We start from the raw sequence: 25,493 nt of genomic DNA on the forward strand, positions 1-25,493 counted from the left end.
TCAGAGGCACAACCCCTCCAAACCCACCAAAGCCAACGCACAAGCCTCACAGTCCAGGGAGCTTTGAGCACAGTTGCAGCAGGAGGCAGTGTTGACCACAAGGCAGGTAGCCACAGAAGGGAAGAGAGGGCACCAGGTGCCCAAAGTAGACCACAGATGGGGAATTCAGTGTTTGTGTTTCAGACATGCCTACTTAGTGACAGGGGCTTTTGGCCATTTCCCACAAGCCACCCATTCCATTCCCCTGGATGCAGCTGCCTGGAGCTGCAACATGGATGGGGAAGCCCATGAGGCAAGCTGGCAGCATTGCCATCTTACCTCTGACTGGTCCGTTTTAAAGGGATTGCGGTAATCGGGAGATTTCTCACTGATTCCTAGCTCCTGAGCCATCTGCAGAGCAAAGGAGAGACCTCACTGGGGAGTGGTGCCTCCCACTCGCATCCCCCAACTGTGTGACCAGGGTCCCCTGCTCTCCCACCAGTCCCATCTACGCTCTCTACTCTTCCCCCATCCCTCAGCTCAAGGACAGTCCCCAGACACGGGGGACCCTGCCTTCCTTTTACACCAAAACCCTCACCTCCCCCAGCCTAGCAGCGGAGGGGTCATGGCAGGGGGGACAAAGAGCCATACCAGCCGCAGGACCTGGGAGTGGGGTCCCTGCTCGAACACACCCGTCAGGTTGCAGAAACCGATGCCCCAGCGGATGAGGCTGTTCCAGTTGGAGTTGCGGTCAAAGTAGTGGTGCACAATCTTGGGGAAGCGCAGAACGACGTCTCCGAAGAAAGCAGTGTTCTCTACCACGTGGGAATATGCTGTGGGGACAGCCACCAGCCCCGTCAGCACAGGCTGAGGGCAAACTAATAGAGTCCCCCTATGAACTAGTCAGAGGGGAAGCAATAGGGTTCCCCAACAGACAGGGAGCAGCCCAGCTCTGGTCTGGATACACAGGGGTTTTGTACCTACCCCAGCACTGATCCCAGAAGAATATCTGTGGTGCGCCAGAGCACCAGAAAAAGGAAGGGGGTAAAAACCAGAGAGGACCTACCATCCTTTATCTTCTCATCCTGAGGGAAGGGCCCATCAGGAGGCACATCAGCAGCGATGAGCACAGCACGGGAGTCCTCCAGCACCTGCCAGAGCCCTTGGTTACTGCCCTGTCCTGCCAGCCCTGTCCTGCACCCTGGAGGTGCTGCTACAGCTGCCCCACTTTGAAACCCCATGGCATCCTTCCTTCAGGTCCTAAAGCTCACCTGCCACATCCTCCACAGAAGCCCCCAGCCCTTCTAATTTCTGCCCACCCTTGTGGGCTGAGAGTGCAGCCTGCACTGTGGCTTACTTTGAAGAGTCCTTTGAGCATGATGTCAATGATTTTGTACTGCTGGTTGACGTCATTGAGCTCAATCAAGTTCTTCAGAGCATTCATCTGGTCCTTGCGCTTCACCTCAAACAGCTTCTTATCTGTACCACTGTCAAGGGCACTGTTGATACTCTCCCACCACACTGCTGCTCCTCCCCCTCCACCGAGCCCCTGTCACCATCCCAGCCCCCCTAGTTCTCCATGCGGTGTCTGAGGGGAAGCACCTGACCCAGGATGGAACACAGATTTCCAGTGAACCCTTTGCCCAAACACCCCAGCAGGGCCCTTAGCAACGCTGAGAGCTTGTGGGGTACTTTCTACTTGCCAGTCCATATTCTGGCTGATGTTCTGGCTGCTGGGCTGGAGAGGAACACGAACTGCCACCTTCCCCGGGTGTCTCCACATTCTCATTATCTTTGCATACTTTGCCTGTTCACACGGGGTTACTGCTGTGGGCTAAGAAAGGCTTGCATTAGCCCACCTCCTCATGGGCAAAAAGTGCCTGTGGTACAGAGGAGACCAAGTGCCACAAGCCCAGGAGTCCTCTTCCACCATCCCAGTTGGTGACTGCAAAGCACTGAGACGTGGAGGTATGCTTTGCCTTCTGGCTGGCAATGCCCATTCCAACAGCAGACTGGGAAATATGCTCAGTGTCCAGCACAATGGAGCAGAAGGAACACCAGGCATCACTGCCATTTCTGCTCCTACACCAAGCCAGGCATTTGCTTAGCAAACCTAGCAGCTTGGCTAAAGCCCATCTGCAGAAGGACAAAGCAGCAACTTCCCAGTGCTTCTGGATCCTCTCTTTACCACTTCCTTGTGCCCCTTTCCATCGTCTCTGACCCTTTCCCTGTGCATGCACTCCGTCCAGCCTCCATAGCCATTAGTGCATACGTGCTCACGAGGGGCAGGCTGAAGAGGATACAGATTTCCAAGCCAGAGTCTACTCTCTGTTTCTCCAGGTCTGTGAAGCTGCCCTGGGAAAGCAGCAATGCCAGTAGAAAGGGGCAGATGATGAGAAAATCCATGTTGGCCTCTGCAGCCTGGAAGAAAACAGACCAACAAAACCAATGATCAGTGAGGAGACTTACCAGAAGTCACACAATGACAGGGACCGATGAAACACTGACCACCTCTCCCTTGTCCCCATGAGGGGTCTGAGGGACACAGTGGCCAGAGTAGGGCTACATGGTGATGCTGCAGCCAGCCTGCTCTCCCCTGTAAGTGAAGCCCTGGTCTCCCTCTTCTCTCTACCTGCCTGCACTGCCAGCCCCCAGGCATCTGACCCAGCATTGACCCGGCAGAAAAATTAAGTTCTACTGCTTCTTCCAAAAATAACAGCTAGCTTTTTTTCTGGGTTTGCGAGGCAGAACAGCCTTGAGTCCTCTTGCCCTCTTGAGTCTTTTTGCCTGCCCAGCCAAACCTGTCTCTGTAACGCCATAACACTGAAACAAAACCAAATCCCTTCTTGTTTTTTTCTTGCTGCTTTTCTTTTTTAAACAAATATAATTTCTTCAACTCCAAGCCCATGAAAGACGCAAGCACCAGCAGCTCTCCCAGCCCTGCAAGGATCAGCATGCACCTCCTGCCGAAGCCAAGCCAAGCATCTTCACACCCCTGGCAAAGGCAGGGGAACAGTGTCAGACAAACATGGGAAACCCTCTGAAATATTTTGCTGTTTTGCTTTGTAAAAGGCAACACCCCTGGAAAGGAACAGACCAGAGTAAATACAACCAGAATTATTGAAGAAGACCTGGCCACCTCTGGTGTGGGCTCAGTAACATGCCCCATGTTTCTGACACGGTGCAGAGCCAGGAGAGCAGCACAAATCCCCATTCCAGGCTTGGGATCTGTCCCCTCTTCCCAATGTGGTGTGAGGCTTAAGCCATTTTCCAGCCATCCTGAATGCCACAAAGCACACCAACAAGCCAAGGCTGTAAGGAAAATCCTCCAGCCCAGGCAAACAGATGTTCTGTTGACCAGCCTGGTCAGCTTTCAAGAGACTGCTTCACCCTGCCAAAAGCCATGACCAAGGACCCAGGGCCTGGCTCAGTGAGATGGCACAGGTCTCTCCTCTGCAGAGCCCCCCACAGCTGCTCTCTACCTCCCAAGCTCTCGGGGAGGAAGTGCAGCAATGCAAAAGCACAAAGAGTGACTGCCCTGAGGACCCAGACTCCTGTTTGCCCCTCAGATCAGACACACCATCATAAGGACTAGGCTGGCTATTTGCCATGCTCATGGAGAACTGGAAAGAGGTAGCCAGTGGCCTCCAGACCAGGCTGGAAGGCAAAGAGCAGAAATGCTGCCCACAACAGCTCTGCATGCTGCCTGTGGCAGTCCCAGCATGCCTGGTTAGGTCAGCAGCTGCTGTATTCCGTATTTCCAACATTGGAGTTGGGTAGCCAGAGGATGTTCCACAGGTGCTACAAGGGGAAAGATGAGCTGCAAAAAGCCCTGTTCAAGGCAGCAGCAGAGCAAAGCACAGCTCTTTGGCTGAACCAGCTACTGACCAGCCAGTTGCTGCAGCACAAGGTCCACGAGCCTGGCTGGCTGGCTGTTTCTGAGTCTCGGAACAGTGATGACCTTCTTCAGAGACACAACAGCAGATGCTGGGGTAGAGATGGTCAATGTTTCCAATGAAAATGTATTCAGATTCTCCTACACCAGCCCTAAAGATTGTCCCATGGGACAAGGTCAGAAGTAGAGGACTGGAGAACCATGCCACACTGGAAGCCCATCACCTTTTCATCTGATCTGCTGGCACTCGTTCTCACATCAAAGCTATTTATTTGCCATTGTCCATCAGGGCTAAAACATGCCGTGAAAATGAAGCAGGGCCCAGTTGTTTCTCTCACCCATAGGGAACCTGGGACTGCTGATGCCATGTGGGACCACCTAGATTTATTTCCTTTCACTGCCCTGGCAATTTCACCCCATTTTAACAGCAGAGAACATTCGTTCCTCTCCAGGCCACACTATGTAATGGCAGAGATATTAAAGCTCCTTGCAGATGTTCCTCCATCATTTCTCCACAAACTCTCTCTTGTGTCTTCACACCCGCTGAGGGATGAGACAGAAATACTGCAGACCTGCTCCTCTCTTCCCTTCCTGCTCCTCCCTGAATTGATTTCTGCCAAAGACAGCTCTGCCTGATGCTCCCAGAGCAGTCCAGGGAGCCAGGGCTTGGCCTGATGCTACAGATGGAAAGGAGTTTCCACCAACACTGCCTTGCAGCCCTGGCCAGCTGGCTGTTTCAGCAGCAAGCCCACCAGTCTGTCTCACTGTCTCCCAGCCTCTTAATTTAGATGTGTTTTTCCAAAGACATGACAACACAGATGCCATGTAATACATGGTTAGTACTTCCCATTAAAATGTTTTCAATTACTTTATAAATTTTCCTGCAGGAGCCCCATCTGAATCAAGCATCCCTGAGATTTATTCACTTAATGAGTTCGCAAGGCAGAGCCATGCTGCAATGCTTCGGTTCCCAGCAGAAATGTTTGCATGACCCCCCCCGCTACTTCCCCTCTACAGGTTCTGAAATATAGGGGGAAAAGCATCATCCTTCACCAGGAGCATGCTGTGGCAAAACAAGGAATGAAAACTCTCTGCCCCATGAATCCATTCCCGAGGCGATCCTCCAACAACCAGATACGGATTAATCCCCTCGTACATGTGAACCAAAAGCTTCAGAAGTGAAACACCGCTGCTCAGACTCCTCTAGGAGAACATATCGATATGGGGCTTACACGACGAGCTGCTTCACTTGAAACAGCACTGGCCATTTACACCTGCTCGTCTCCAAAGTCTCCCAACCACCAAACCCAGAAGCTCGCGTACCACAAGGTTTGGGAGCCTCGATTTCCTGCTGTGATTTCCAGCAGGAATCGATCCATCCCAGCCCACCTTCGTTCCTCCCGTCGTGTCGGAGGGGTTCAAGAGGCACCCTGAGGAGCTCGGGCGGCCGCTGGTACGGGGAGATGGGGATTCTCCCGCAAGCCGAAAGTAAAGGCAATCACACAAGGACGGTGGAATGCAAGGGGATTTAGCTGAGCCTACCCCGGCCCCGCTGCGGGAAACCCACCCGGAGCCGTGTAAAGTGGCCGTAGCAGGCGGCACACGGGAGGGTGCGAACCCTCGGGGGGACGGCAGCTCCCAGGAGCCGCGGCGTTCCGCTCCTCCCGCGGCTCCAGCGCGGGGCGAGGAGCGGGGCGAGCAGGCGGCGATGGCAGGCAGAGCCCGTCGGGCTCAGCCCTTTAACCCAGGGGGCCGCACTGCCCGCCCCGCTCATCGGCCACCCCCGCTGCCCGGGACGGAGGGCCCCTCCTGGGTCTCGCTCGGGGAGCACCAGCCACCTCCGGCCCGTCCCCCGGAGCGGCCCCAGGGCTGCTCCCACCCTTCCCTCCTGCCCCGCCACGACCGAGCAGCTCCCCTCGGCGCCGCTGGGCCTCTCGGGGCGGGGATGGCCCCGGGCGGCGCGGGCGGTCCCCACCTGCGGGCCGGGTGCCGGGTACCGAGTGCCGGGTGCCGAGGCCGGCGCTCACGCCCGCCGCGCTGCCATGCTGCTGCTGCTGCTGCCGCCGCTGCTGCCGCCGCCGCTCCGCCGCTCCGCCCCGCCGTGTCACTTCCTGAGCCCCCGCCCCGCCCCAGCACCGGCACCTGCCACGCACCGGCGACCACTTAGAGGTTCTGGAAGCAACGGGACAGGGGGGGCTGGGGCTGCAGTCGAAGGAGTCACTCGTGATCTGGAAGAAGCCTCCTCATCCCCGTGGACACGGAGCGTATCTGCTTGCTCCGCGGCCCCTTCCAGCCCAGAGCAAAGGGACCATCCCGTAGCCCCATCAGCCAAGGCGGGTGAGCAGAGCACCTCTTCCACAGCATCCCTGTACGACGTCGTTTCCCCAGGCAGACCTGTATTCTGATAGATGAAGGGCATCAACCAAGCCTTATCCCACACAGAAGGGAAACTGAGCCGTTTCATTAACAGAACTTTTTAATTTCAACGAACTTTTTTCTCAAAATGAGCAACAAGGGACTTCCTTTGTCCATTTTCTCCCTACTACTCACTGGCAATGAATGGAAGGATGGGGTCTCCTGCTACATTCTTGCTTTATTCCTCTGCTCTGCGCACTGTATCGTCTCATTTCAATCTCTGATGTGTGAGAGGGACACTGCCACGCTTCCCAGACATCTACCATTGACAGCATGAGCGGAAAACAAAGGAAAGGCATGCATCCTATGGAATTCCCACATCTGACATATCACTGACAAGAGGTTTTCATTACTAAACCAACCCTTCCCAAGCCATGGAACCTGACTCCCAACATATCTGAGAAACATCCTCCCAACATATCTGAGAAACATCAGTGTAGGTAAACCTGAAGAAAATTCAAAACTCCGTTGTGACCTGAGGATTTTGTCTTCCATGTCCATGACTATCTTATTCACGTAGCCCCACTGCTGCACTTCAAGTGCATCTAAGATCCTTTCTAACCACCAAGATTTGAAGGTTTCTTAATACATGCAAAAAGTCACAAATGAAAAGTAACTTCAGCAATGTAACAAAACCTCCCATCCAAATTCCTTCATCCCTGTACAGAGAAACAAAATGGAGTGGAGCTCGATGGCCTCTACCAGGACAACTTGCCCTCTCAGTGTCCCATAACGGAGCAGTAATATAACACTGGGGTAAGCATGAGGACAAGCTACTCCTCACAGGATAAACACCTCACCCACCATGTACCCTACACATGGCTGATGACAGTGGCCCACAAGTGAAGGAAGTGCCCACACCCACAGGAAATTGCTGCCATGGCCACTTCTATCACTGCTACATGTTTGAGGCAATGCAGCGTCATGAAAACAGGAAGGCAAAAAAAAGTTTGAGAAAAAAACAAATACTGCATGTTCCCTCTTTCTCCACAAGGCATCTAGTAGTGGCCCCTGCCTCCATCGCCAGAGAAGAGGATTTAGTTCACAGATGTAGACTCTAGGCCTGAACAGAATAAAATCTGGTAACTCTACTCAGTGGTTCCCAAATGCTCTCTGCATTTTGAAAGTGCCCGAGTCATATTTGGGTTTCCACTACTTCATGGGCATACTGGCACTAGATGGCATGCAAACAGAGATTAACTCATCGCTCATCCTCCAGGGAAATCAATACAGGGATTGTCACTGCTTTGAAGCCAGAGACTCACAAGCCTCCTTCCCTTTCATCAGATCACCTCTGCTTTATAGATGAATGCAAACCTAGCACACAGACCCATCTTTAATCCCAATTGTCTCTTCATTTCCAAAATGTTTTCTCAGATTAGGACATGATGAAGTCTTTCATCCCAAAATTAGCCAAGTGTAGAAACCACTCAGAGTTTTTCAGTTTTGTTTGCCTTCAGCTGGAACAAGAGAAGAAGCATTAGATTAAGTATCTGCTCTACCTGTGTTACACCTGTCACACACATCAGCCATCCAAGGATACACAATGTCCTGATGCTTTACACACGTGGTCCTCTGTCCCAAGAGGCGATCCAGCAAAGTCTGAATGATCTCTGACTGCTCTGGCTCCACATGGTAATGACTGCTCTGAATCTGAGGCATCAGAAAAAAGAATTATTTCCAGAGTAATATAAAACTGTTGGACTTGTCCCTTCATACTCCCTCCCTCATCTCCACACAGAGCAATGAGATCTTCAAAGGCCAAAGGAAACACCTGGGTATTCCCTTCCCATTTTCCAGTCACTGCTCTCTTACCTGAGAAAGGAAGAGGTGAAGAGCACAAGATGTGGCCTCGGACAGCTCTGCTATGTTGGCTTCTGCTGCCTCCTGAATAATCTGGCTAATTTCTTTTTGAGAAATAATATTGTTGCTCTGATATCTCACAAACTTGAACAAAGGAAAAAATAGAGCCATTAAATAGTGGAAGACCCACAGAGTGCAACAGTGACTCATCACTTGCAAAGACCTCTTCTATGTACCATTACTGCAGCACCTCTAACCACAGACCTGATTTTTATACCACTTCTAATGGAACCAGTGCAAGTATCTATGTTGATGGTGCTCTGATTTATAGCCAGACTTATTTTGGTTTAAGCTGGGAAGAAACTAAAATAAATGAGGTAACCTTTTAAAACTGAAATAAGAACAGCAAATACTCACAGATCCATCTTATATTTGGATGGTGAAGGTTCACTTTAATAACCCCTTCTTCTCATTCACTGCCACTGTATCTTTAGTATTTCTGCTGGGTAGGACTACATTCCCTCTCTAGCCCACAGACCCCACGTAGAGCAGAGTAGTATATTGCACTAACTCCCTGCCCTGAAAAGTCAGGTCTGTGCAGTTGAGACAGGAGACAAGCTGCGATGCCAAGCAGCCAGCTTGATCTCTGACTGATAACAGCAGTTGCATGTCCTCTGCAAGTTTCCCCCTCTCCTTCCCAGGGGTCCTAGATGATATAAATAAATGTTCCCAACACCAGAAGAACAGGAGGTGCTCACTGACCACAGTCAGTTTCTGCAGGGTGCAGAAGTTCGCTTGAAAGTATCATTATCAATACAGGCCACGAATATAGTCCCAGACAAAGCCACAGCAGTATCAGAACTCTGTTGCATAGCAGTTTAAGTACCAACAACCAGCCCATGTGCATTGTATCAACATACTAGGAAAGATGGGGAACAGCCCACCCGTCTTCTGCTCACCAAAGTCATCAGCCTGAGAACTTCTGGCTGCAGAAAGGACTTCTGGCCCCCACTGAGTAGTGTGAAGAGCAGGAATCGGTGCCATGGCTGTGAAGCAACGTGTAGAGCTGGGAGAGAAGGAGAAGTCAATCAAAGAGAGCTGTAAAACTGACCAAGTGACAGGCTGAACCCAGCTAAGGACAGTCTTCAATACTGACCCCAAATTTTCTCTCCTAAACCCCATGCCGTGAAACACTAAGGGGATATTTTGCACTGTTCTTACTTGCTTTTTAATCTGTCACTCTCTGGACAAGAGTTCAGTCAAGAGGACAAAAGCTTAATAGCTTTTCAAAGCAGAAAATACATATTGTCCATCATTGTGCTGGTACAAGAAGAGAAACCTTCCCCTGGGGTGCATGTCATAAAACAGTGAAGGAATATCTTTAGCCTGGGGTTTTAAAAATAATACCCTCCAGTTTCAGTATGAGGACAACTCTCCTGACCTCAGTTTTTATTTAGCTGCAGAATACCCTTTGGGTAATGAAGAAAGCCCTATAACAGAAGCTGAACACACTGAGCCTGGATCTGCATCAGATAACAGACTATGGGGACCAGCCAGGCTGATGGTGGCAATGCAGTCAGTAGAGAAAACGTTCTTACTAAAGAACATACACAATAACATATATTAGGTAAGGCCATAAGTCTGTGATGGCATGAAGTCTTTCACTGAATGCTGAAATTAAAATGTTATTACCTTGTATTTTTTACAGGTTAGGAGCATGGGATGGACAAATAGATGAGCTGATATAACTTGTTATACTGTAGCAACTCACCAGAGTGTTAAAAAGGTCTCTTTTCCACTGGCAGTCACGTAACCTCCCTATTGCCATTACAAAAATCTTTTCTATAGGAAAACAACACTGAAAAATAATGTAAAATATTTGGGAGATATCTTTCGTCTGGGGAAAATGAGAAAGTACCAGCACTGTGCATGAGCCTGCTCTACACATTTGGAAATATCTCTGGAGCAAAAGAGGGTTTTAGAAAGCCTCAATGAGTCAACTCCTAGAAGCAGAGTCCAGGACACTCTTTCCAGCGTTCTTGCATCTTTCAGCCAAATACAGCTATGACCCTCATTCTGCTTGGAATAAGGAGACTCTTGTTATTGCTGTTATGAACTTCAGCAGCCAAAGTGACAGGTTCAGCTGTTGCTGCAGCAGCATTTCATTAGTTTAATCCCAAATCAGCAGAGCCTCCCCATAACTTTATTTTTTTCTTAATTCGGCCTTTAAATAGCCTCCCTTCAGCTACTGTCTGTCATTCATCTGCAGTATTATATCTTTATCCAACCACTTCCTCTCTCCTGCCGGTGTCCCTTTTGCTGGGTGTTCATTCACTCCATTCCCTTCTCTATTAGTGTTTAAACAACTGAAGTGAACAGGTCAGCGTACAGAGAACTTTCTGGTTTAAGAACAGAGCCAGCATCTGGACTTGATGGCAGGAGGCTGCCAATAAGCAGAAGGATCTATTCTTCCCCCCCAGTTGTACAACGCAGTCATATTATGTTATACTGAAAACATTGTATATGTTAGGTCTGGCATGCGCTCTGGAAACCAAGGTTGGAATTCACGCCCAGAAATCCAGAATTTCCATCTTCCATTCCCTAAGGCTGACTAGTACTCTGTTCTCCCTTGCCTTCCTTCAGAGCCAAATTGTGACCAACAGTGTTCTTTTGTAAGACACATCATGTTCAGATCCTCCCTCCCATACGTTTATGATCTAAAGGTTTGATACAATTGGCTTGAAAGTCAAAGACTATTCCTATACTCCTTCTATTCCTAAACTTTTCCCTCTTACAGGGTTGGAGAACTACTTTTTACCTTCTGGAAAGCATCTTGGTGTCCTGAGCCAAAGTGAAGGTTCACGCCTGAAGGGGAGCCAGGCACTGTGATCTCATCCCACAAAGCACAATATTAACTTTAGGCACACCAAAAAAATTTCTTATTTGGCATAAACTCATTATGCATTTTCTCCAGAGTGCTACTGGATAGAGAACAAACAGCTCAAAATCAGTGCAGGAGAGGAACTAGGAGAAGAAAGAACATGAAGACTTTACCAACATCATGGTTCTTCACATACAGGTATTCCACTAAGGTTTCTAGGCAGGCAACCACTGCCTGAGAGAGCAGCAAGTCTTTCTGGAATATCAAGAAAAAAAAACAAAAAACAATCAACAGCTATTGCAAGAGGAAAATTTATAAAGTGCCAAGATCAGATGAGTATGCAGCACAGGAAAATAACACCTTTCATCTCCTTCAAGGGATGCAATGTGCTGCAAATTATCTGTCACATCAAGGAGCCAGACAGAGGTACGGCTGCTTATTTTGAGACTAAAAAATAATAAGTAACAGCCTCCAAAGAATAAAGATAGGAGCCCAACATAGCTTAAGAGTTAAATGTAAACTGATGTACTACCCCTGGAGCCCAGCATCACTTGAGCAAATTATATGTACGCTCATGCACTTACTACCCCCAAAAGCACCTTGCCAGGGGCATGGGGGATGGACTGGAATTTGTTATACTTTTCCCACATCTGTCCCTATGGATGTGGCATCCCTGCAGAGAAAGAGATGGGAAGACAGAAATCGTCATCAGTACCCAGAATTTCAGCTACCCAGTTCAACAGCAGGGAGCACCGCATAGCTTGATTTACCTTCTTTCTCACTGCACTGTACTGCAGCAAGAGCATTTTCCCTCCTCCTCATCACACGTCTCTGTAAGGGTGGAAAATGCAGGCAGGAGAAAAAACAAACAGGCAGCCTCTTTGATTCTGCAACAGCGTGGTTTCTCCTCAGGTTAATGTTCCTGCTTGATGCCCAACACTACTGTTGTTCCAAGAGTCCTGTTTTATATACCTGCAACTGGACGTGCACCAGAAGGTTCTGCAGACTGACAACAAGCGAGAAGACCTGCTGCATGGCAAGGGGATGCAAGGCAGTGTCCTGCAGTGATGATGGCTGTGGTTGAGTAGCACCTGGGGCTTTGTTTTGGCCAACAATCACCAGCAGGGAGGAGGAGAAGTTCTGTCGCAGGACAGCTCTCAGGAACTGCATGATGCTCACTAGATAGGGAGATGCTTATTAGTGTATGTCAGTGTTTTTCTCTGCTCTACCCTGTGTGTTAGTGCCTGTGCAAAAGCATAGGAGAGGGTGACAAGAGAAAATGTGAGCTTAATAGCCCACCAGAGTTGTCTGGCAGCTGCTGACAGCTATAGACAGGAATGGCAACATGAGTTTCTTTGTTCATCTCCTTCTTTGAGACACTAACACAGTTCACACTCAGTTCCAGATGTCACTACCAACCTTCAAGGAAGATCTGCCGAAACACAGAAGAACTTTAGACAGTTCCTTTTCACCCTTTCTCACCACCAGTTACACATTTACAAAGTTAAATGGACCACAGTTTCCAGATTCCCTCCAGCACCCCCACCAATCCATTCCATAGTCACCAGTTTTCCCTTGTTGTTTGTATCATGGTACTAGTGGCTGCTTCCAGACAAATCCTCCCTACAGATGCAAAATACCTAACAGCAGGATTGGCTTCTTATTCCTGAAGATGACTGCATTCAGGACTTCTGTAAGGTCTACAGAGAGTGTCTGGTGAACCTAGAAGAGAATTAAATAGAAGAGAAGAAGTGGTGCTGGTTTGGAGCAGATAGAAAGCTCCATTATATACTTCTAGTTCTTAGACACTACCCCATGGTGACCACTGAAAACCAAGGGAACAGCAACAGGGTTTCAGGAGGCTGACACAGAAGGGAGAGTTACATCATTGGACCCTCACGTTTCACTAACCACTGCTTCCCTGAGCTGCACAGCTTCCAAACCACAATCTACCTTGTCTATCTTGTTCTCACTACTCCCTGCAGGACCTCTAGCATGTGGCTGTCAGCCTGCCAAGCACATGAAGTGGCAGGAACAGCCACCACCAAACATGGCTTTACCTTAGCCATAGAGCCAGGCAGCAAGACTGAGGAGCCAGGCAGCCAAAAACCAGCAGTGGCTAGAAGTTGTCCTTCCCTGCAGGAGCTGGGGCCCACTGAGAGCCCAGGGATAGGAACTACTGCATGGGTCAAAGAAGCAGAGGAGTTTAGGGACTTGGCAGCTAGGTGAAACAAGAAAGGTCAGCTTGAGAGGGAAATCTGCAATACATTGTTTCCTTCACAGAAAAGCCATTCAAAAGCAAGGGCATGAAGCCTCAGAGAACACTAGAAGGGTTCAAACTCTTCAATAAGCCAGAAAGCTGATATGGGAAGGCAGGCATAAGGATCACATGGCTGATTCCCTTAAATACTCTTCTGAAGAGAGAAATACTCCACAGGAGAACTAGGAGTAGCTCCTGCAACATGGTGGCAGTGGCACCCATTTTAGAACTGACAAGCCAGCCTTTAATAGCCTACCATCCATAAGCCCTGTTTATTCACAGGGTAAAGCCAGCAGCATTAACACAGTTAAGATGTAAGTTAGCTATGGCCAGACAAGTCCCCACTATTAACATCAGCCTGAGATGAATGTGGCCATTTCTTGAAGCCATTGTTCTTCTCTAAAAAAACTGCAGGCTCAGGGAGACAGTCTGTCATCAGCTCACATTCACAGCCAAAAAGGTGCTCTTAGGAGAGTCTCCAGGATGCTTTGTGCAGCTCCCGCTACACTGAACAGCAGAAAGAAGCAAGTGACTCTTCGTCTTCTTCCCCTTCAGCAGATTAGAAACACTGACACTTAGAAATGCCAAAGCTTAGAAACACTGAAGCAGTCTTGAACCGTTTCCATTTCCCAGCTGTATCTGTAGTTTCTTTCCTCATCTCTGATGCAAAAACATTTCTGGGTTGTATATCATAGCACATCAAGCCAGTGGTATTGATAAAACCAAGCAACAGGCTTATAAGCTGCTAAATGATTGCACTTCAAGGATCAATACGAGCTGAGAGCATCACTCCCAGAAGATGAAGCTCAACACTTGACACTTGACACTAGAATGTCGTTTGGGACTGGCACAACACCAGACACAGCCCTGACTTGAAAAATGAGAAGGCAGGCTGTACTTAGCAGCTCGCAGAGCAGGGTCAGGCTGCATTCCCTCAGCTGACAAGTACCATGCTCTAAGCCCTAAGCAGAGGCTGCATGCTGATGAAGTAATGGGCACAGACTTTGTCTGGGCTGGTCTTCTGGAAAATATCTTCCCTCAGAAATCCAATCCTTGACTTTCTGTGCACATGCATGCATATCCTTAATGTGATTTTATCATGTGCAAACAGGTGTACCAGCTCCCAAAGAGCATACTCTGCTGGGCATAACTGCAAGAGCAGAGCTCACAATTCATGACATGCTCTCTAATTCCATATCAGGAGATGTCTGGCTAGATAGAGATAGTTCAAATGGAAACATTTTCCCATGTATTGTCATTGGAAAGTGCTTACTTCAAAGCTGTAATTCCATTATTAGCTGACAACTCCAGCTTAGATGTCTTGTTGATCAGCAAAGCATCAAATACAATGAATACTGCCCACATGCATAAGAGCTTGCTAATATTGAACATTTTCTTGCCAATAATAGGTTGTATTTCACTATTGATCATTTTAGTAACAAAAAAGCAGTTTACAACATGGGACCTGTCCCTTCCACCCCAAGTCTTCCCTTGAGAAAGGTTTTAAAATTTATTTTGCTCTGTCCTGAAGGGCAAAGTGATTTAGATCAGGAAGGCTGGGTATGCATTTCTCCCCGCAGGATTTGTTCCCTTCTTTAACTCTTCAATCATTCGTGTCTCAGACCTTCAGTGACATGCTAGCTTCCAGTCCTGCTGGAGAGGTGCAGCAGGGAATAACTCACGGACAATAACAAAAGAGAAATTGATGCAATCAGATTATAGGCCAAAGCAGAACACTTTCATATATATATATATATATAGATAGATAGATATAGAGTGGTTCTGACCTCAGTATTGTAGCGATGCTGAATAAGCAAAAAGGATGCCACCAACAGCCATCCAGAGCACAGCAAGGCATCCTCAGATGACAGGTGGGCAGGTCTGGAAGGAGGGGACCATAGCCAGGTGCATTCCAAAACCTTCTGCAGGAGTTCTAGCAAGGACACGTTGGAGAGCAGCACAGCCACTGCTGCACAGGAGAAACATAATCAGAGAGGGTGATGGGATGGCACAGCTTAAACCAGCTTGACAAGCATAAGAGAAGTGCAGAGCACACTCCTGCTGCAGTCAGGTAGCCCACCTGCCACAGCTCATCTGAGTAAGGCTGTCCAGCTACTGGTATTCATCTCCCAGAGCACAAGCAACTGCTCAGTCAGTTAATCAGCTAACAACACAGTAGGAAAGTCAGTTAGAGCTGTTCCCTAATATTGTTTAATTTTTTGAACTATGACAATACCAGGATATTTCAAGCTAGGCATCACAGGCTCACTGCTGTGTTTATGAACAAGAAAAATACGGTGATTCTGTCTTTCAAGCAGCCAATTCTTGAATCATCAGAAGGCAGCAAAACCAAACCAAACTCCTTAACCTAAAAAACCTCATCCAAAGTACGAAATTGTCTTTAATTATAATGCTGTGTCTGGATGGGGAAACATCCACCTTACCTGCTGAACAGTTAGAATACAGTCTCTGATTGTCAAGCAACAACCTCACTGAAATTAACTTAGCAATCAATACAATCTTCCCTCACCTCTCTGTTGACTACAAGGTGTGGTCTGATGAAGGCTCCAGTACAGAAAATTCAAAGATGGCTGCAGGAGGTCAGTGTCCCTTGGGCTGCATTTCCCACAGAGATTACTGACTGGAAACAAAAGAACACGTGTAACAAGGACATCAACTTAACAGAGCACCTCAGCAAATGGAAGAAGTCAGTCAGTGGGGAGGGAATTCAGACAAAGTAAAATAAACAGAGCATGGTACAGACAAAGCAACAGGCATCTGCCCTACAGTGTTTGCTTTAGAATGGACAGTGCAGTGGAGGATGATGGGGAGGGGAAATTGAAAAGGGTATATTAGAGGGCATATATCACATCGGGCAGTAATGAACCCAAGAGCAATGGACTTTAGGTTATCTGTCTCCACAGCAAAAAAAATCTGCAGTGTGACTTATCTGTTTCCACAGTGTGAGTTTGATTCTAGTACTAGAACAAGCATAAACACAGATGTGACTGTCTCCCATGGTGACCAGACTGGGGAAAGCCATGGAGAGCTGTGCCCCTCCACTCTCACCAACTTTCCTCACACTAGGAATAAAACGTCATGTTTGTTGTAAACACTACACACTTAGCAACAAGGTTTAGTTAAGAGTTAGGGAGGGAAATCCAGGACTGCAGGGCTCAGCAAAACTGTCATTGGAGATCTTTTGAAGAGCTTACAATTTGAGTAAGCAATTCTCAATAAACACGCATCAACACGCCCCTTCCATCTAAGAGGCCTCATTAGAGAAGAGTGTCTTGCACATCCACCCCTGGAGAATACAGTCTGGAAGCCAAGGGGGGAATAAATGGGGTGGCTGGGGTAGGGAGAGAGTTGTGTGGAAAAATACAAAGCAGAAAGCAAGAGCAAAAGGAGCTTTTGACTCCTGGGAGAAACTGTGTTCTAAAATCACAGCAGCTAAAAAGGCTGGGAAAAAGAGGCCATGGTTCTTCCACACCCCCAGTTCATTTGGTTAATGAATGTCTGAGAAATGCCACTTCTTTACAAGACAACACAGGCAGCCCTGAGATATGAAACATTTCAAATTGAAGGGGATAGTCCTTCAAAGTCTGCTGGAGAGACTAATTTGTCAAAGCAGGGAAGAGATGAGAGGATGGATCAGCTGAATTTTCTTCCTAGTATCTATTCTTTCTCACAGCCTATATGAACCTCCAATAGCCAAGTAAGAAGGCAGAAGTCACCAGACACCAGAGGATCACCAGACAAGGCAGCAGGTTATGGTACAGTAAAGAAATATAGCCTGCTCTTCTGTCTTTGGGGTGAAGTGGGCAAGCCCTGCAGCTGGGTGAGAGCCATATCCTCTGGATTCACAATCCAAGGAAAGCCCAGTTTCATTAGACTGCTGGTCCCTGATTAACAGGACATGACTGTGGCCTGAACTCCACAAGACTTACAGCAAGGATGGACAGGAAAGGATAATTCAGGAAGCACACCAGCCATGCAGTTATGTGCCAAACCAACAACAGTCACTGACCCTGAAATCATATCGTGGTCAGGGGAATACTTTAGCCACCTTGTGAGGTTTCAGGCAAAAAATGTATTGTAAAAGCAAGAGGACGAGAACCCGGGTTTTGTTAACTGAATAAGTTACCACAACTCTTTACAATGCTCTGACTACGAAAGTATCTCAAAGCAACCATTACTATAATGCAAGGTCAATCTTCTCTCAAAGGACAAAGAGCAAGCCCCTAAACATCTTATGGAGCAATTAACAAACACTTACTTCCCTGGGAGACGATGGATGCATATACTCACCCTGGTGAAGCAGCCTCAAGTCTGTGCTGTCCAGCTCCCTTATGCCCTTGCTCCGCAGCTGCACCAGGAAAAGAAGGCTCAGCAAAACAGGCAGGTTCCTGTTAGCTAAGGAGGGCACAGACAGGTTAGCTTCTTAGTGAACTCCAAACTTTTGTACCTTAAAGTGTGCCAGGAATTGTTAATTTTCTGGCTTCAGAATAAGGACACAAACGCACACAGAGCCCCAACTTTATTCTCATCTCATAGTCCCTTCTGGATCAGGTCCCCTTTCTGCCACTCTGGTTTGGTTACACCTGAGTCCTGTGAACACCATTTTAGGAGCAACTAAAGAAAGGGGAAAAAGAGGCTAGGGTCATTTACACCCATCATGAGCCATGTAGTTCCTCACACTTTGAAAATGATACTGCTAATAAGCTAGAAGTCATTAGCCCTTTCTAGACTGCTCTCTTCCTGCCCACTTGACCATCACTGTCACACTTTTGACAGCAACAGCACAGCAGCTGCACAGCATTTGTTCTCCTCTATCTTGTAAGACTGGAAAAATGCTTTCCATCCCATCTCACAGGGCAGGGCAGAGACAGAAGTGAGAACTTCACACAGCAAGCCTGTATGTAAAGAAAATGGGATTACTAAAACCACCAACCCCCCAGAGAAATCCTCTCCCTACTATTAACTTTTTTTGCAGTGCTGTAAACAGGTAAAAATTTTGTATTGTATGCAGCCACACCTACAGCAAGCAACTATCACCTCCAGTAAACATTTTCACAAAGGTTCATTAGTTTTCAGTTTTGAGGAGGAAACATTTATGGGTGTCTTTAATGTTAACGTACTCCTGATGGAGTGCCACTGTTGAGCATCTTTCTTGTCTAAAAGCAGGCTGTTGTTTGAATAGAGATGCAGATCCCCTGTACTTAACTACCTCAGGCCTCACAGAGAGCTGCCTGTGTGCTGGGAGACAAGGAAGTCTATCTCCAGAGTACATCTGGTGTTTGACTTTCTGCATGGGTTGCCAGGATGTCAGTTAACAAGTTCAAGATACAATATGAAGAAGAGCTACACATATTAGTAGCAGCAGAACGGCTCAAACCTTGCAAAAGCTACTCTAGCTCAGTGTCCTACCTCCATCACCAGTGGTTTGGAGGAATAGGTCTGACTCCCACTATAGGAAATGGATACTTTGCCTCCCCACAGCTCCTGGCATCCCTAGGTCAGTGACAGAGGGACAAGACGAGTCCAAATGTGCACAATACCAAACAAGATCTGGCAGATCTTGTAGCCTCATGCTCTACCATGCTCCTGCTTTCAATGCCCCTCTTCTCCAGTGTACTGACTTTGCTGGAGGTCAGGCAAAACCACTCCCCTCTTGTTGTCTCCGTCCCAACTGCTGGACAACAAAACACTTGAAACAGAGCAAAGCTGTCAAAAGCATCAGTGGCCCCCTGGAACAAGTAAAAATTGTGCTAAGTCCTTATCCTAAAGGAGCCAAGGACATCCTAGCACTGCTCCCTCTTTCAGTTGAAGATCACAGACTGCTTATCACAGCACCTTTCACAGTGGGACAACCGTTCCAACATCACAGACAGGGTTAGTGGGGAAAACGGATTTTCACCAGTCACAGCCTTGCTCCCTTTGAAAGATTTAACAGAGTTGTAAGATCTGGTGATACCACAATCCCTGTTTGGGGATCAATATAATGAATGATTCAATCCTTGCTCCTGGTCTCTGTGTCCTGGGAACTGTGTATACTTAGGCACACCCAGCTGTTTTGCACAAAGAGGCAAAAAGAAGGATGCCTTTCAGCCACCAATTGGGCCCCCATTAAAGCAGGAACATTTACCAGCATAGCTCTCCATTTGAACACTCACAGCAGTATACAAGAACCTTGCCTTGGTTTAACAATCACAGTTTGAAGCCAGAACAACCTAAATTAGAAAAAAGTCTCTCACTTCAAAATGAATCTCTGAAAAAGGAAACTAAATTAGTACAGTTGTGTCCATAAATTTCCTCATGCAGGTAAGTACTGAAGCTGCATCAGCAGTTCAAAACCACTTTATCCCAGACTGTGTCCCTACAGCTAGTTGTTCTTACATCAAGAGCAAGTCACAGAGGTGGGGGTCACCTTGTAGGGTGGCTGAGCTGCTCTCTACCAGCAGCTGCTGCAGAATCTGTAAAAATCGGCTTCGAAGGAGGTCACAGACAAGGACATCCTCATTTCTTTCCAGGAAGGTCCTCAGAGTCATCAACACCTTCCAAGCCACTTCCACGGAGCTTGAGCTGACCAGGTCCTGCAAAGGAACAAACACACACATTACCTTTCCATCGTGAGTAGGCAGAAGTCACTGCTATTTAATACCATTATGCTAATCTGGTGCCTTGGGAAACTTGGGAAAAACTGAATAAAGCACCATTCGGATTAAGTATGTCCTGATTAAATAGAGAAGTGAATAAATCAGAAGGACTCATGTCTGTTAGGCACCTTTGAGTAATATCCCATTTAAAGAATGATTTGGCTCTGTAATATAAAAATACATTTAAGGTCACAGTTTTAGACAAGTGAGACCTAAACAAGAGAACAGAACCTCTGGCACCTCTGCTCTCCTTGTTATTTTGGAAAATCTGCTTGCATATTAAAGATGCTTGCCTAAAATCAAGCTTCTGAGTCAGTCCATAGTTCCTAACTTTCAAAAGGCTGGCAGCCTGGTACGTGCAGTAGTAACATAACTAAACTGCATGAAACATACATAAGCTGGGCAAGCAATGAATCACAGGAAAGGGAAGAGTCATGTACACAACTCACAAGCCTGCCTCTTGGCTACGAGACTCTGTCTGGAGTCTCTGAACTGAATCCCACAGCCAGCAGCCTTAGTTTGGGCATAGTCTTCATGTTGAGGTGTGTAACATTCAATTCACTTGCACAGCATGTACAGAGGCAGTTGTATAAATATCAGACAGAAAATGCCTGGTAGTGCTGACATAATATAACAATCTCAACGCACATTAGGTCAGCACTACTTTTCCTCTCTTCCTGCAGTAGTCCTGGCTATTGCATTGCAAATGGTAGAGTTGAAGAGGTAAACAGGAAACTGGTCTCAGCAACGGAGCTGACAGACTGCCTGGACAGCTTGCTGCCTCTCCCAGCTGCCTTCCCCTATCACACAGCACTAATGCATCCAGACTTTGATGATGCAGAGGAAATGGCTGTGGGACTCCGTACCCAGGGAAAGTAAATAAGGTAAGAACAGGCTGTTTGTGCCAGAAAAAGCTCTCTAGTTCTGAGTGAATTCCTGCCTCTACCACAGACCTTCACAAATAAAGGGCAGGGAGATGTCTGCACAATCATCTCTTTTGACATAGATCTGCTCCATATGACATTCAGGAATGTAATCTAATGTCTCTGTTCTCTGAGAGAGCACCTCAGACCTGGAGCATGGAGAAGACAAGCAGGACAGTGTGTCATCATGACTACATTCCCTCCCAGATGAACAGACACAGCACAAAATGACATGAACCAATGGCCACAGACTTCCTAGTGCTGGCAAATGCACCATTGTGTTAATAGGTTCCTTCCTACCCAGAACTCAAGGTCTCAGATGAAGTCACTAACCATCTGTTATATCTAATCCAGACAATTAGTTAAATCAGATAAGCAAATAAGTCATCCTTGGAAGGACATTCATTTTTGTTTCACTGTACCATGCAGAAGCCTTTCCACTCCACTAGTACATTCTGAGGCTTAGGTTATTCATCTCATAAGTTTTCTTTACATCTGACAGTATATTTATCCCTGCATATTGCACTGTTTTATTACTCCACCTAAATTCAGATTGATTATGCTCTTCCACAACCGAAAGGTGAATTGTCAAAGCTTGTGATTTATTACAACTCACTTTAAAGACTGGAACAGAGCTGGATTTATTTCTGCAAGAGCAGACGGCAAGACAGAAAAGGGAAAGCAGGACTGTTGTACCATTCAGCAAAAGGAGACGCTGTTTATGTTTTGCTTATTTACAGACCTGCTTCAGTTTACAAAGTGACAGGTTCCAGAACTACTGCAAAGGTAATAGTGTGGACAAACCTCATGGGACACTTCATCTCCTTAATTTGTCCTGATATGTAAACTCATTGATCACTTCTACTAATGCTCTGCAATGGTATCAAATGCCTGGATGCTGTTACCTACTCGGCAATATCATCCCAACTGTGAAAGAACTGCCCTACATGAGAGCCCTCCTGTCAGTCATTTCAGTAACCTCAGATATTAACATTTACTCCATAGCCTCTTAGATCAGAACAACCACGTTTTGTAATGCCCAATGGATGCCCACGCAGAGTCAAACCTTACTTCCTCTGACTTATTTACCATCTCTGACATGGGTTTGCATTCTCAATGACAGTTAGTTTTAATCTTTCTAATGGACTGGAGAAAAAAATATCACAGCTCTTAGCTTTTGCCCTTACAGGCAAATCTCATGTTCTTCTGTGGAAAAGTTAGCAAATATTTACTATGTGACTGGCTCAACAGTCACGGGACAAGAGGCCACTGGTGGGGAGAGGTGACAGGAAGGTGAGAGCAGTGGAAGTGAGAAAAGGCCTCTAAGCAGCCATCAGGACACAGATTGTGTCATGATTACATGGGTTAACAGAACTCATTACACCAGCTAAAGGCAAACACACTAGCCTGCTACTTCAAGGCCCCTTTCTCTCCTGCACTGATTAATTTTCCCTGTCACAAGACTTTTATTTTATCTTTTAAGAGCAATAAAACATGCTATTTGCAGTCCTGAAAACTCAAGAGTACTTCAAAATTCTCTGACAAGAGTCTCCAGTTAAAACCTCAAACAAATGAAAATGACAAAATGAAAACCTCAAACAGAAAGCGGTGTCCTCAAGACCTGTTTTCTGCACACTGCTTTTTCAAAGTTCCTGTTCATCATACCCTTCTCATCTATCAGCAGCAAAGTATTGCCCTCAAATCTGCAAAACAGCTTCTTCAAAGGCTGGCACTGAAGAATCTGAAGTACCCAGATGTGTACCTGAGTAGAGGAAGTAGCAGGGTTTTTCATGGCATACATCAGCAGGACCCTTCAGATCCCCCTCCAGCCAGTTCTCAGAGAATCCCTTCCTGTCATAGTAGATGGATGACAGAGAGAGATAACACACACACACAGTCCCATTTTCCACATAAGGTTTCCCTGGCAGGAAGGTTGTGTATACACACATGGCCCCCTCTATCGAAATCCTTGGCTTCATAACATCACTAAAAGCTTTAAGAACCAAAAAGCCCCGAGAATCATGGCCAGGACAGCAGCCCTTCCTTGTGAAAGCCACATACCAGTAAAATAAGCAAAATGCTGGAATTGCTCTTCAGTATGGGAAGCAATGGGTTAGCAGTGTTCAGTTGACTGGATGTGCCACAATCAGCTTCTTCAGCCTCAGTTTGCTTGCAGTCTTCCCAGGAAAACCAGAGTTGGAGGACTTGGTGTCCAAATCTCCCCATAAGTTCAGGGTAGCGCAGGAAGAATTTCAGCAGGAGAGGACAATGGACATAGACCAAGCTCAGATCTGGAAGATTATCTAGGATCCTTTTTATTGTAGACAAAGACCTCTGATATGAGGGAAAGGGGAAGTGGGACAGAGAACAAAATAATCACTAATACTGAATATAAAACACCTGAAGCAATGAGACTACTATGAGAAATTGTCACACTGCCTTTTGAGCAGACAATCAAATGCATCAGTTAAATATAATTTTGTGAAGCCCATTTGCATCACAAAGGCTAAGAAACTTGTAGGCTTTATACCAAGCTCAAAGCTGTGCAGCAGCAAAGAGCCATATGGGAACACTAGAAAGCCTGCTGCAGAGGCTGGAGATGTGTTTGGGAGACCAAAGCTATGAAATTTATTATATTCTGTATGTGAATTCACAGCCTATCCAACGCAATTACACTTCCCACACATACACAAGTTTATTCTGTCAAATCTATATTCCCCTGTGGATTTTTTATAGTTAACTTTCCAGAGTGTAGATGTGCTGCATAGTCTTCACTCATTCACTGTTCACCATCTATGCCAAAATACTTTCTGCAAGAAGGTTGATGTGAGTGAAGAGAAACCTTAGTTTCAACAAAAAGATTCCAAGATGTAAGAATGAAATCTTTTACCACATCCAGGGCTTTGCCTTTGTCTTGACAGACAGCAAGGAGGTAAAGTGCAGCTCTGAGTATGTGTGGAGGGGGACAGTCTCCATGGTCCTGTGCTGATAGGAGAAAATTTCTTACAGCTAGAAATAATTCTGCATCTGGAACAAACCTGCATTGAAGGAGATGGGAGTGAAAACAGTAACAATAGATATGCTTTACCCACCAATACGTGGTATGTAATGGCCACAAACCCACTTGCTTTGTATATTCTTGGCTCACCTGTCCCCAAAGGTGTAGGCAAAGTATAAGAGTAGTATGAAACAGTGCTGGTGGCTGCAAAGAGACTGATCCAAAAAGTAAGGCTCAGGGGTTTCAGACAGGAGGAGAAGGCTTTCAGCAATGGTGTAGTTTAACTGAGGCAGACCCTTCAGCAGGAGTTCAGACATCTCTTGCTCTAGAAATAAAAATATAAGCAGGCAGGAAATGATAAGCAATGTCTATGGAACAACTCCACAGTCTGCACACACCAAGCACACCTCTATAATTTGGCATCAATAGTGGTGTGAGACCTGTCTTAACAAAGCTGACTTTAAGGATGAAAAGACACTTCTGTTTGAGATTCCCAGCCCTTTGCTGATGCTGCCTGTATGGTCACCAACCACTGCCAATGGGAAAAGTGGCTTTTCTGATGTAGAAACTTTTGTCTCATTTGTTTGGGATTTACCTGTTATGGAAAGTTTCAGTATAGACAGGAAAGCTTTATAGAGCATGCCAGAGAGGAAAAAATTACCTTAATCAGCAGATATGAGTGACTATGTGGCAAGTAATTTTGTTTCAATTAAGCATACACAGCTGTGCTAATAAATGTCCCCATGTAAACAAAACCATAGGCAGATGAAATGCACTCTTTCATGTAGGGTCCCAAACTCTTCAAAAGGCATTTTCTGAGTGTTTTCTGTGCTGGTCCTTGCTGGACCAGCTTAAAAACAAGCTGGGGGAAGAGATCTCTCAAGCTATGTGTGTCCTCCCTTCCCTTCTCCTTTCTCCTTTTCTGTTTTTTTTTCACCTGTTGCCTAAATAGAGGGTGGGAGGGATTCAAATTAAATGAAACGATCTTTCTTTTTCCCCAAACTTGCCCTCCTGAGAAGTTCTCCTCTTCTCTGTGGCTGAGTAAAGGTTCAGGCATAAGCTGCAGAGGAAGCTGGAACAGGTGTGATTCAGGACAGGATTACTGTGAAGAAGAGCAGAAAGAGACAGTAAAAAAGGCTAGAAATATCCTCTTCCTACTTCTAATATCACACACTGTCTGCCAAAAACTCATTTTACTGAATGATCACATACAAGCATCTGCCCCATCACTAGAAGACTCTAGGAGCCAGCCTAGGCTTCCAGAAAAATGAGTTCCCAATGGAATGTCAGCTCACAGATGTGGTGAGTGTGTGCACTGACAACAGTGAACACGTTCATACTTTGGGCCAATGTGAATGTAGTGGGGTTCTCTCACAACCATCACACCTTGTCTACACAGGGATAAGACATAAGGACAGGACCCTTAACACTGCAGAGAATGGGAGATGTTTAATACGTGACTCCACTGACAAACAACACTTAGGTTTTTTTAGCAATGACATTGCCAGAGATGAACACTGAAGAATGCCAAAATATTAACTGAAAGGTGAGAACAGCTATTTCCAGGTATTTTTCTCTCTCTAACCACTTCCTCGCAGAACAAGACATAACCAGACATCTGTAACACACCATCCTTGGCACAGCACAGTGCTCTATGTGGGGACCTAAACCACTCCCACC

At 46.7% G+C, this 25,493-nt stretch overlaps 2 protein-coding genes across 4 annotated transcripts in view; both read right to left on the reverse strand.

Annotated features, from left to right (window-relative positions):
- The window catches only part of CCDC134 (coiled-coil domain containing 134), a 7,388-nt gene extending 1,401 nt beyond the window's left edge, over positions 1 to 5,987 (reverse strand). Inside the window, exons 1-6 of the mRNA XM_014882622.2 lie at positions 5,850 to 5,987; positions 2,283 to 2,400; positions 1,337 to 1,458; positions 1,046 to 1,130; positions 631 to 812; positions 319 to 390 (exon numbers count right to left, since the gene is read on the reverse strand). Coding sequence (XP_014738108.2) covers positions 319 to 390; positions 631 to 812; positions 1,046 to 1,130; positions 1,337 to 1,458; positions 2,283 to 2,385 — 564 coding nt within the window. The 5' untranslated portion in view covers positions 2,386 to 2,400; positions 5,850 to 5,987. The remainder of the gene's footprint in view (positions 1 to 318; positions 391 to 630; positions 813 to 1,045; positions 1,131 to 1,336; positions 1,459 to 2,282; positions 2,401 to 5,849) is intronic.
- Positions 5,988 to 6,332: 345 nt separating this feature from the next.
- The window catches only part of MEI1 (meiotic double-stranded break formation protein 1), a 36,888-nt gene continuing 17,727 nt past the window's right edge, over positions 6,333 to 25,493 (reverse strand). Inside the window, exons 16-30 of one of the 3 annotated variants that reach the window (XM_088165252.1) lie at positions 24,821 to 24,915; positions 23,964 to 24,138; positions 23,706 to 23,853; positions 22,877 to 23,149; positions 19,664 to 19,829; positions 17,545 to 17,649; positions 15,764 to 15,874; positions 15,021 to 15,199; positions 12,614 to 12,695; positions 11,946 to 12,151; positions 11,147 to 11,228; positions 9,052 to 9,158; positions 8,105 to 8,236; positions 7,833 to 7,942; positions 6,333 to 6,548 (exon numbers count right to left, since the gene is read on the reverse strand). In XM_088165252.1, the coding sequence (XP_088021378.1) occupies positions 6,503 to 6,548; positions 7,833 to 7,942; positions 8,105 to 8,236; positions 9,052 to 9,158; positions 11,147 to 11,228; positions 11,946 to 12,151; positions 12,614 to 12,695; positions 15,021 to 15,199; positions 15,764 to 15,874; positions 17,545 to 17,649; positions 19,664 to 19,829; positions 22,877 to 23,149; positions 23,706 to 23,853; positions 23,964 to 24,138; positions 24,821 to 24,915 (2,017 nt within the window). In that variant the 3' untranslated portion in view covers positions 6,333 to 6,502. Of the gene's footprint in view, positions 7,943 to 8,104; positions 8,237 to 9,051; positions 9,159 to 11,146; positions 11,229 to 11,945; positions 12,152 to 12,613; positions 12,696 to 15,020; positions 15,203 to 15,763; positions 15,875 to 17,544; positions 17,650 to 19,663; positions 19,830 to 22,876; positions 23,150 to 23,705; positions 23,854 to 23,963; positions 24,139 to 24,820; positions 24,916 to 25,493 lie in introns of all 3 variants that reach the window. The other 2 variants (XM_088165251.1, XM_088165250.1) reach the window with 2 other exon arrangements.

Source organism: Sturnus vulgaris, chromosome 5 (genome assembly GCF_052056855.1).
Source record: "Sturnus vulgaris isolate bStuVul1 chromosome 5, bStuVul1.hap1, whole genome shotgun sequence".
Lineage (NCBI taxonomy): Eukaryota > Metazoa > Chordata > Aves > Passeriformes > Sturnidae > Sturnus > Sturnus vulgaris.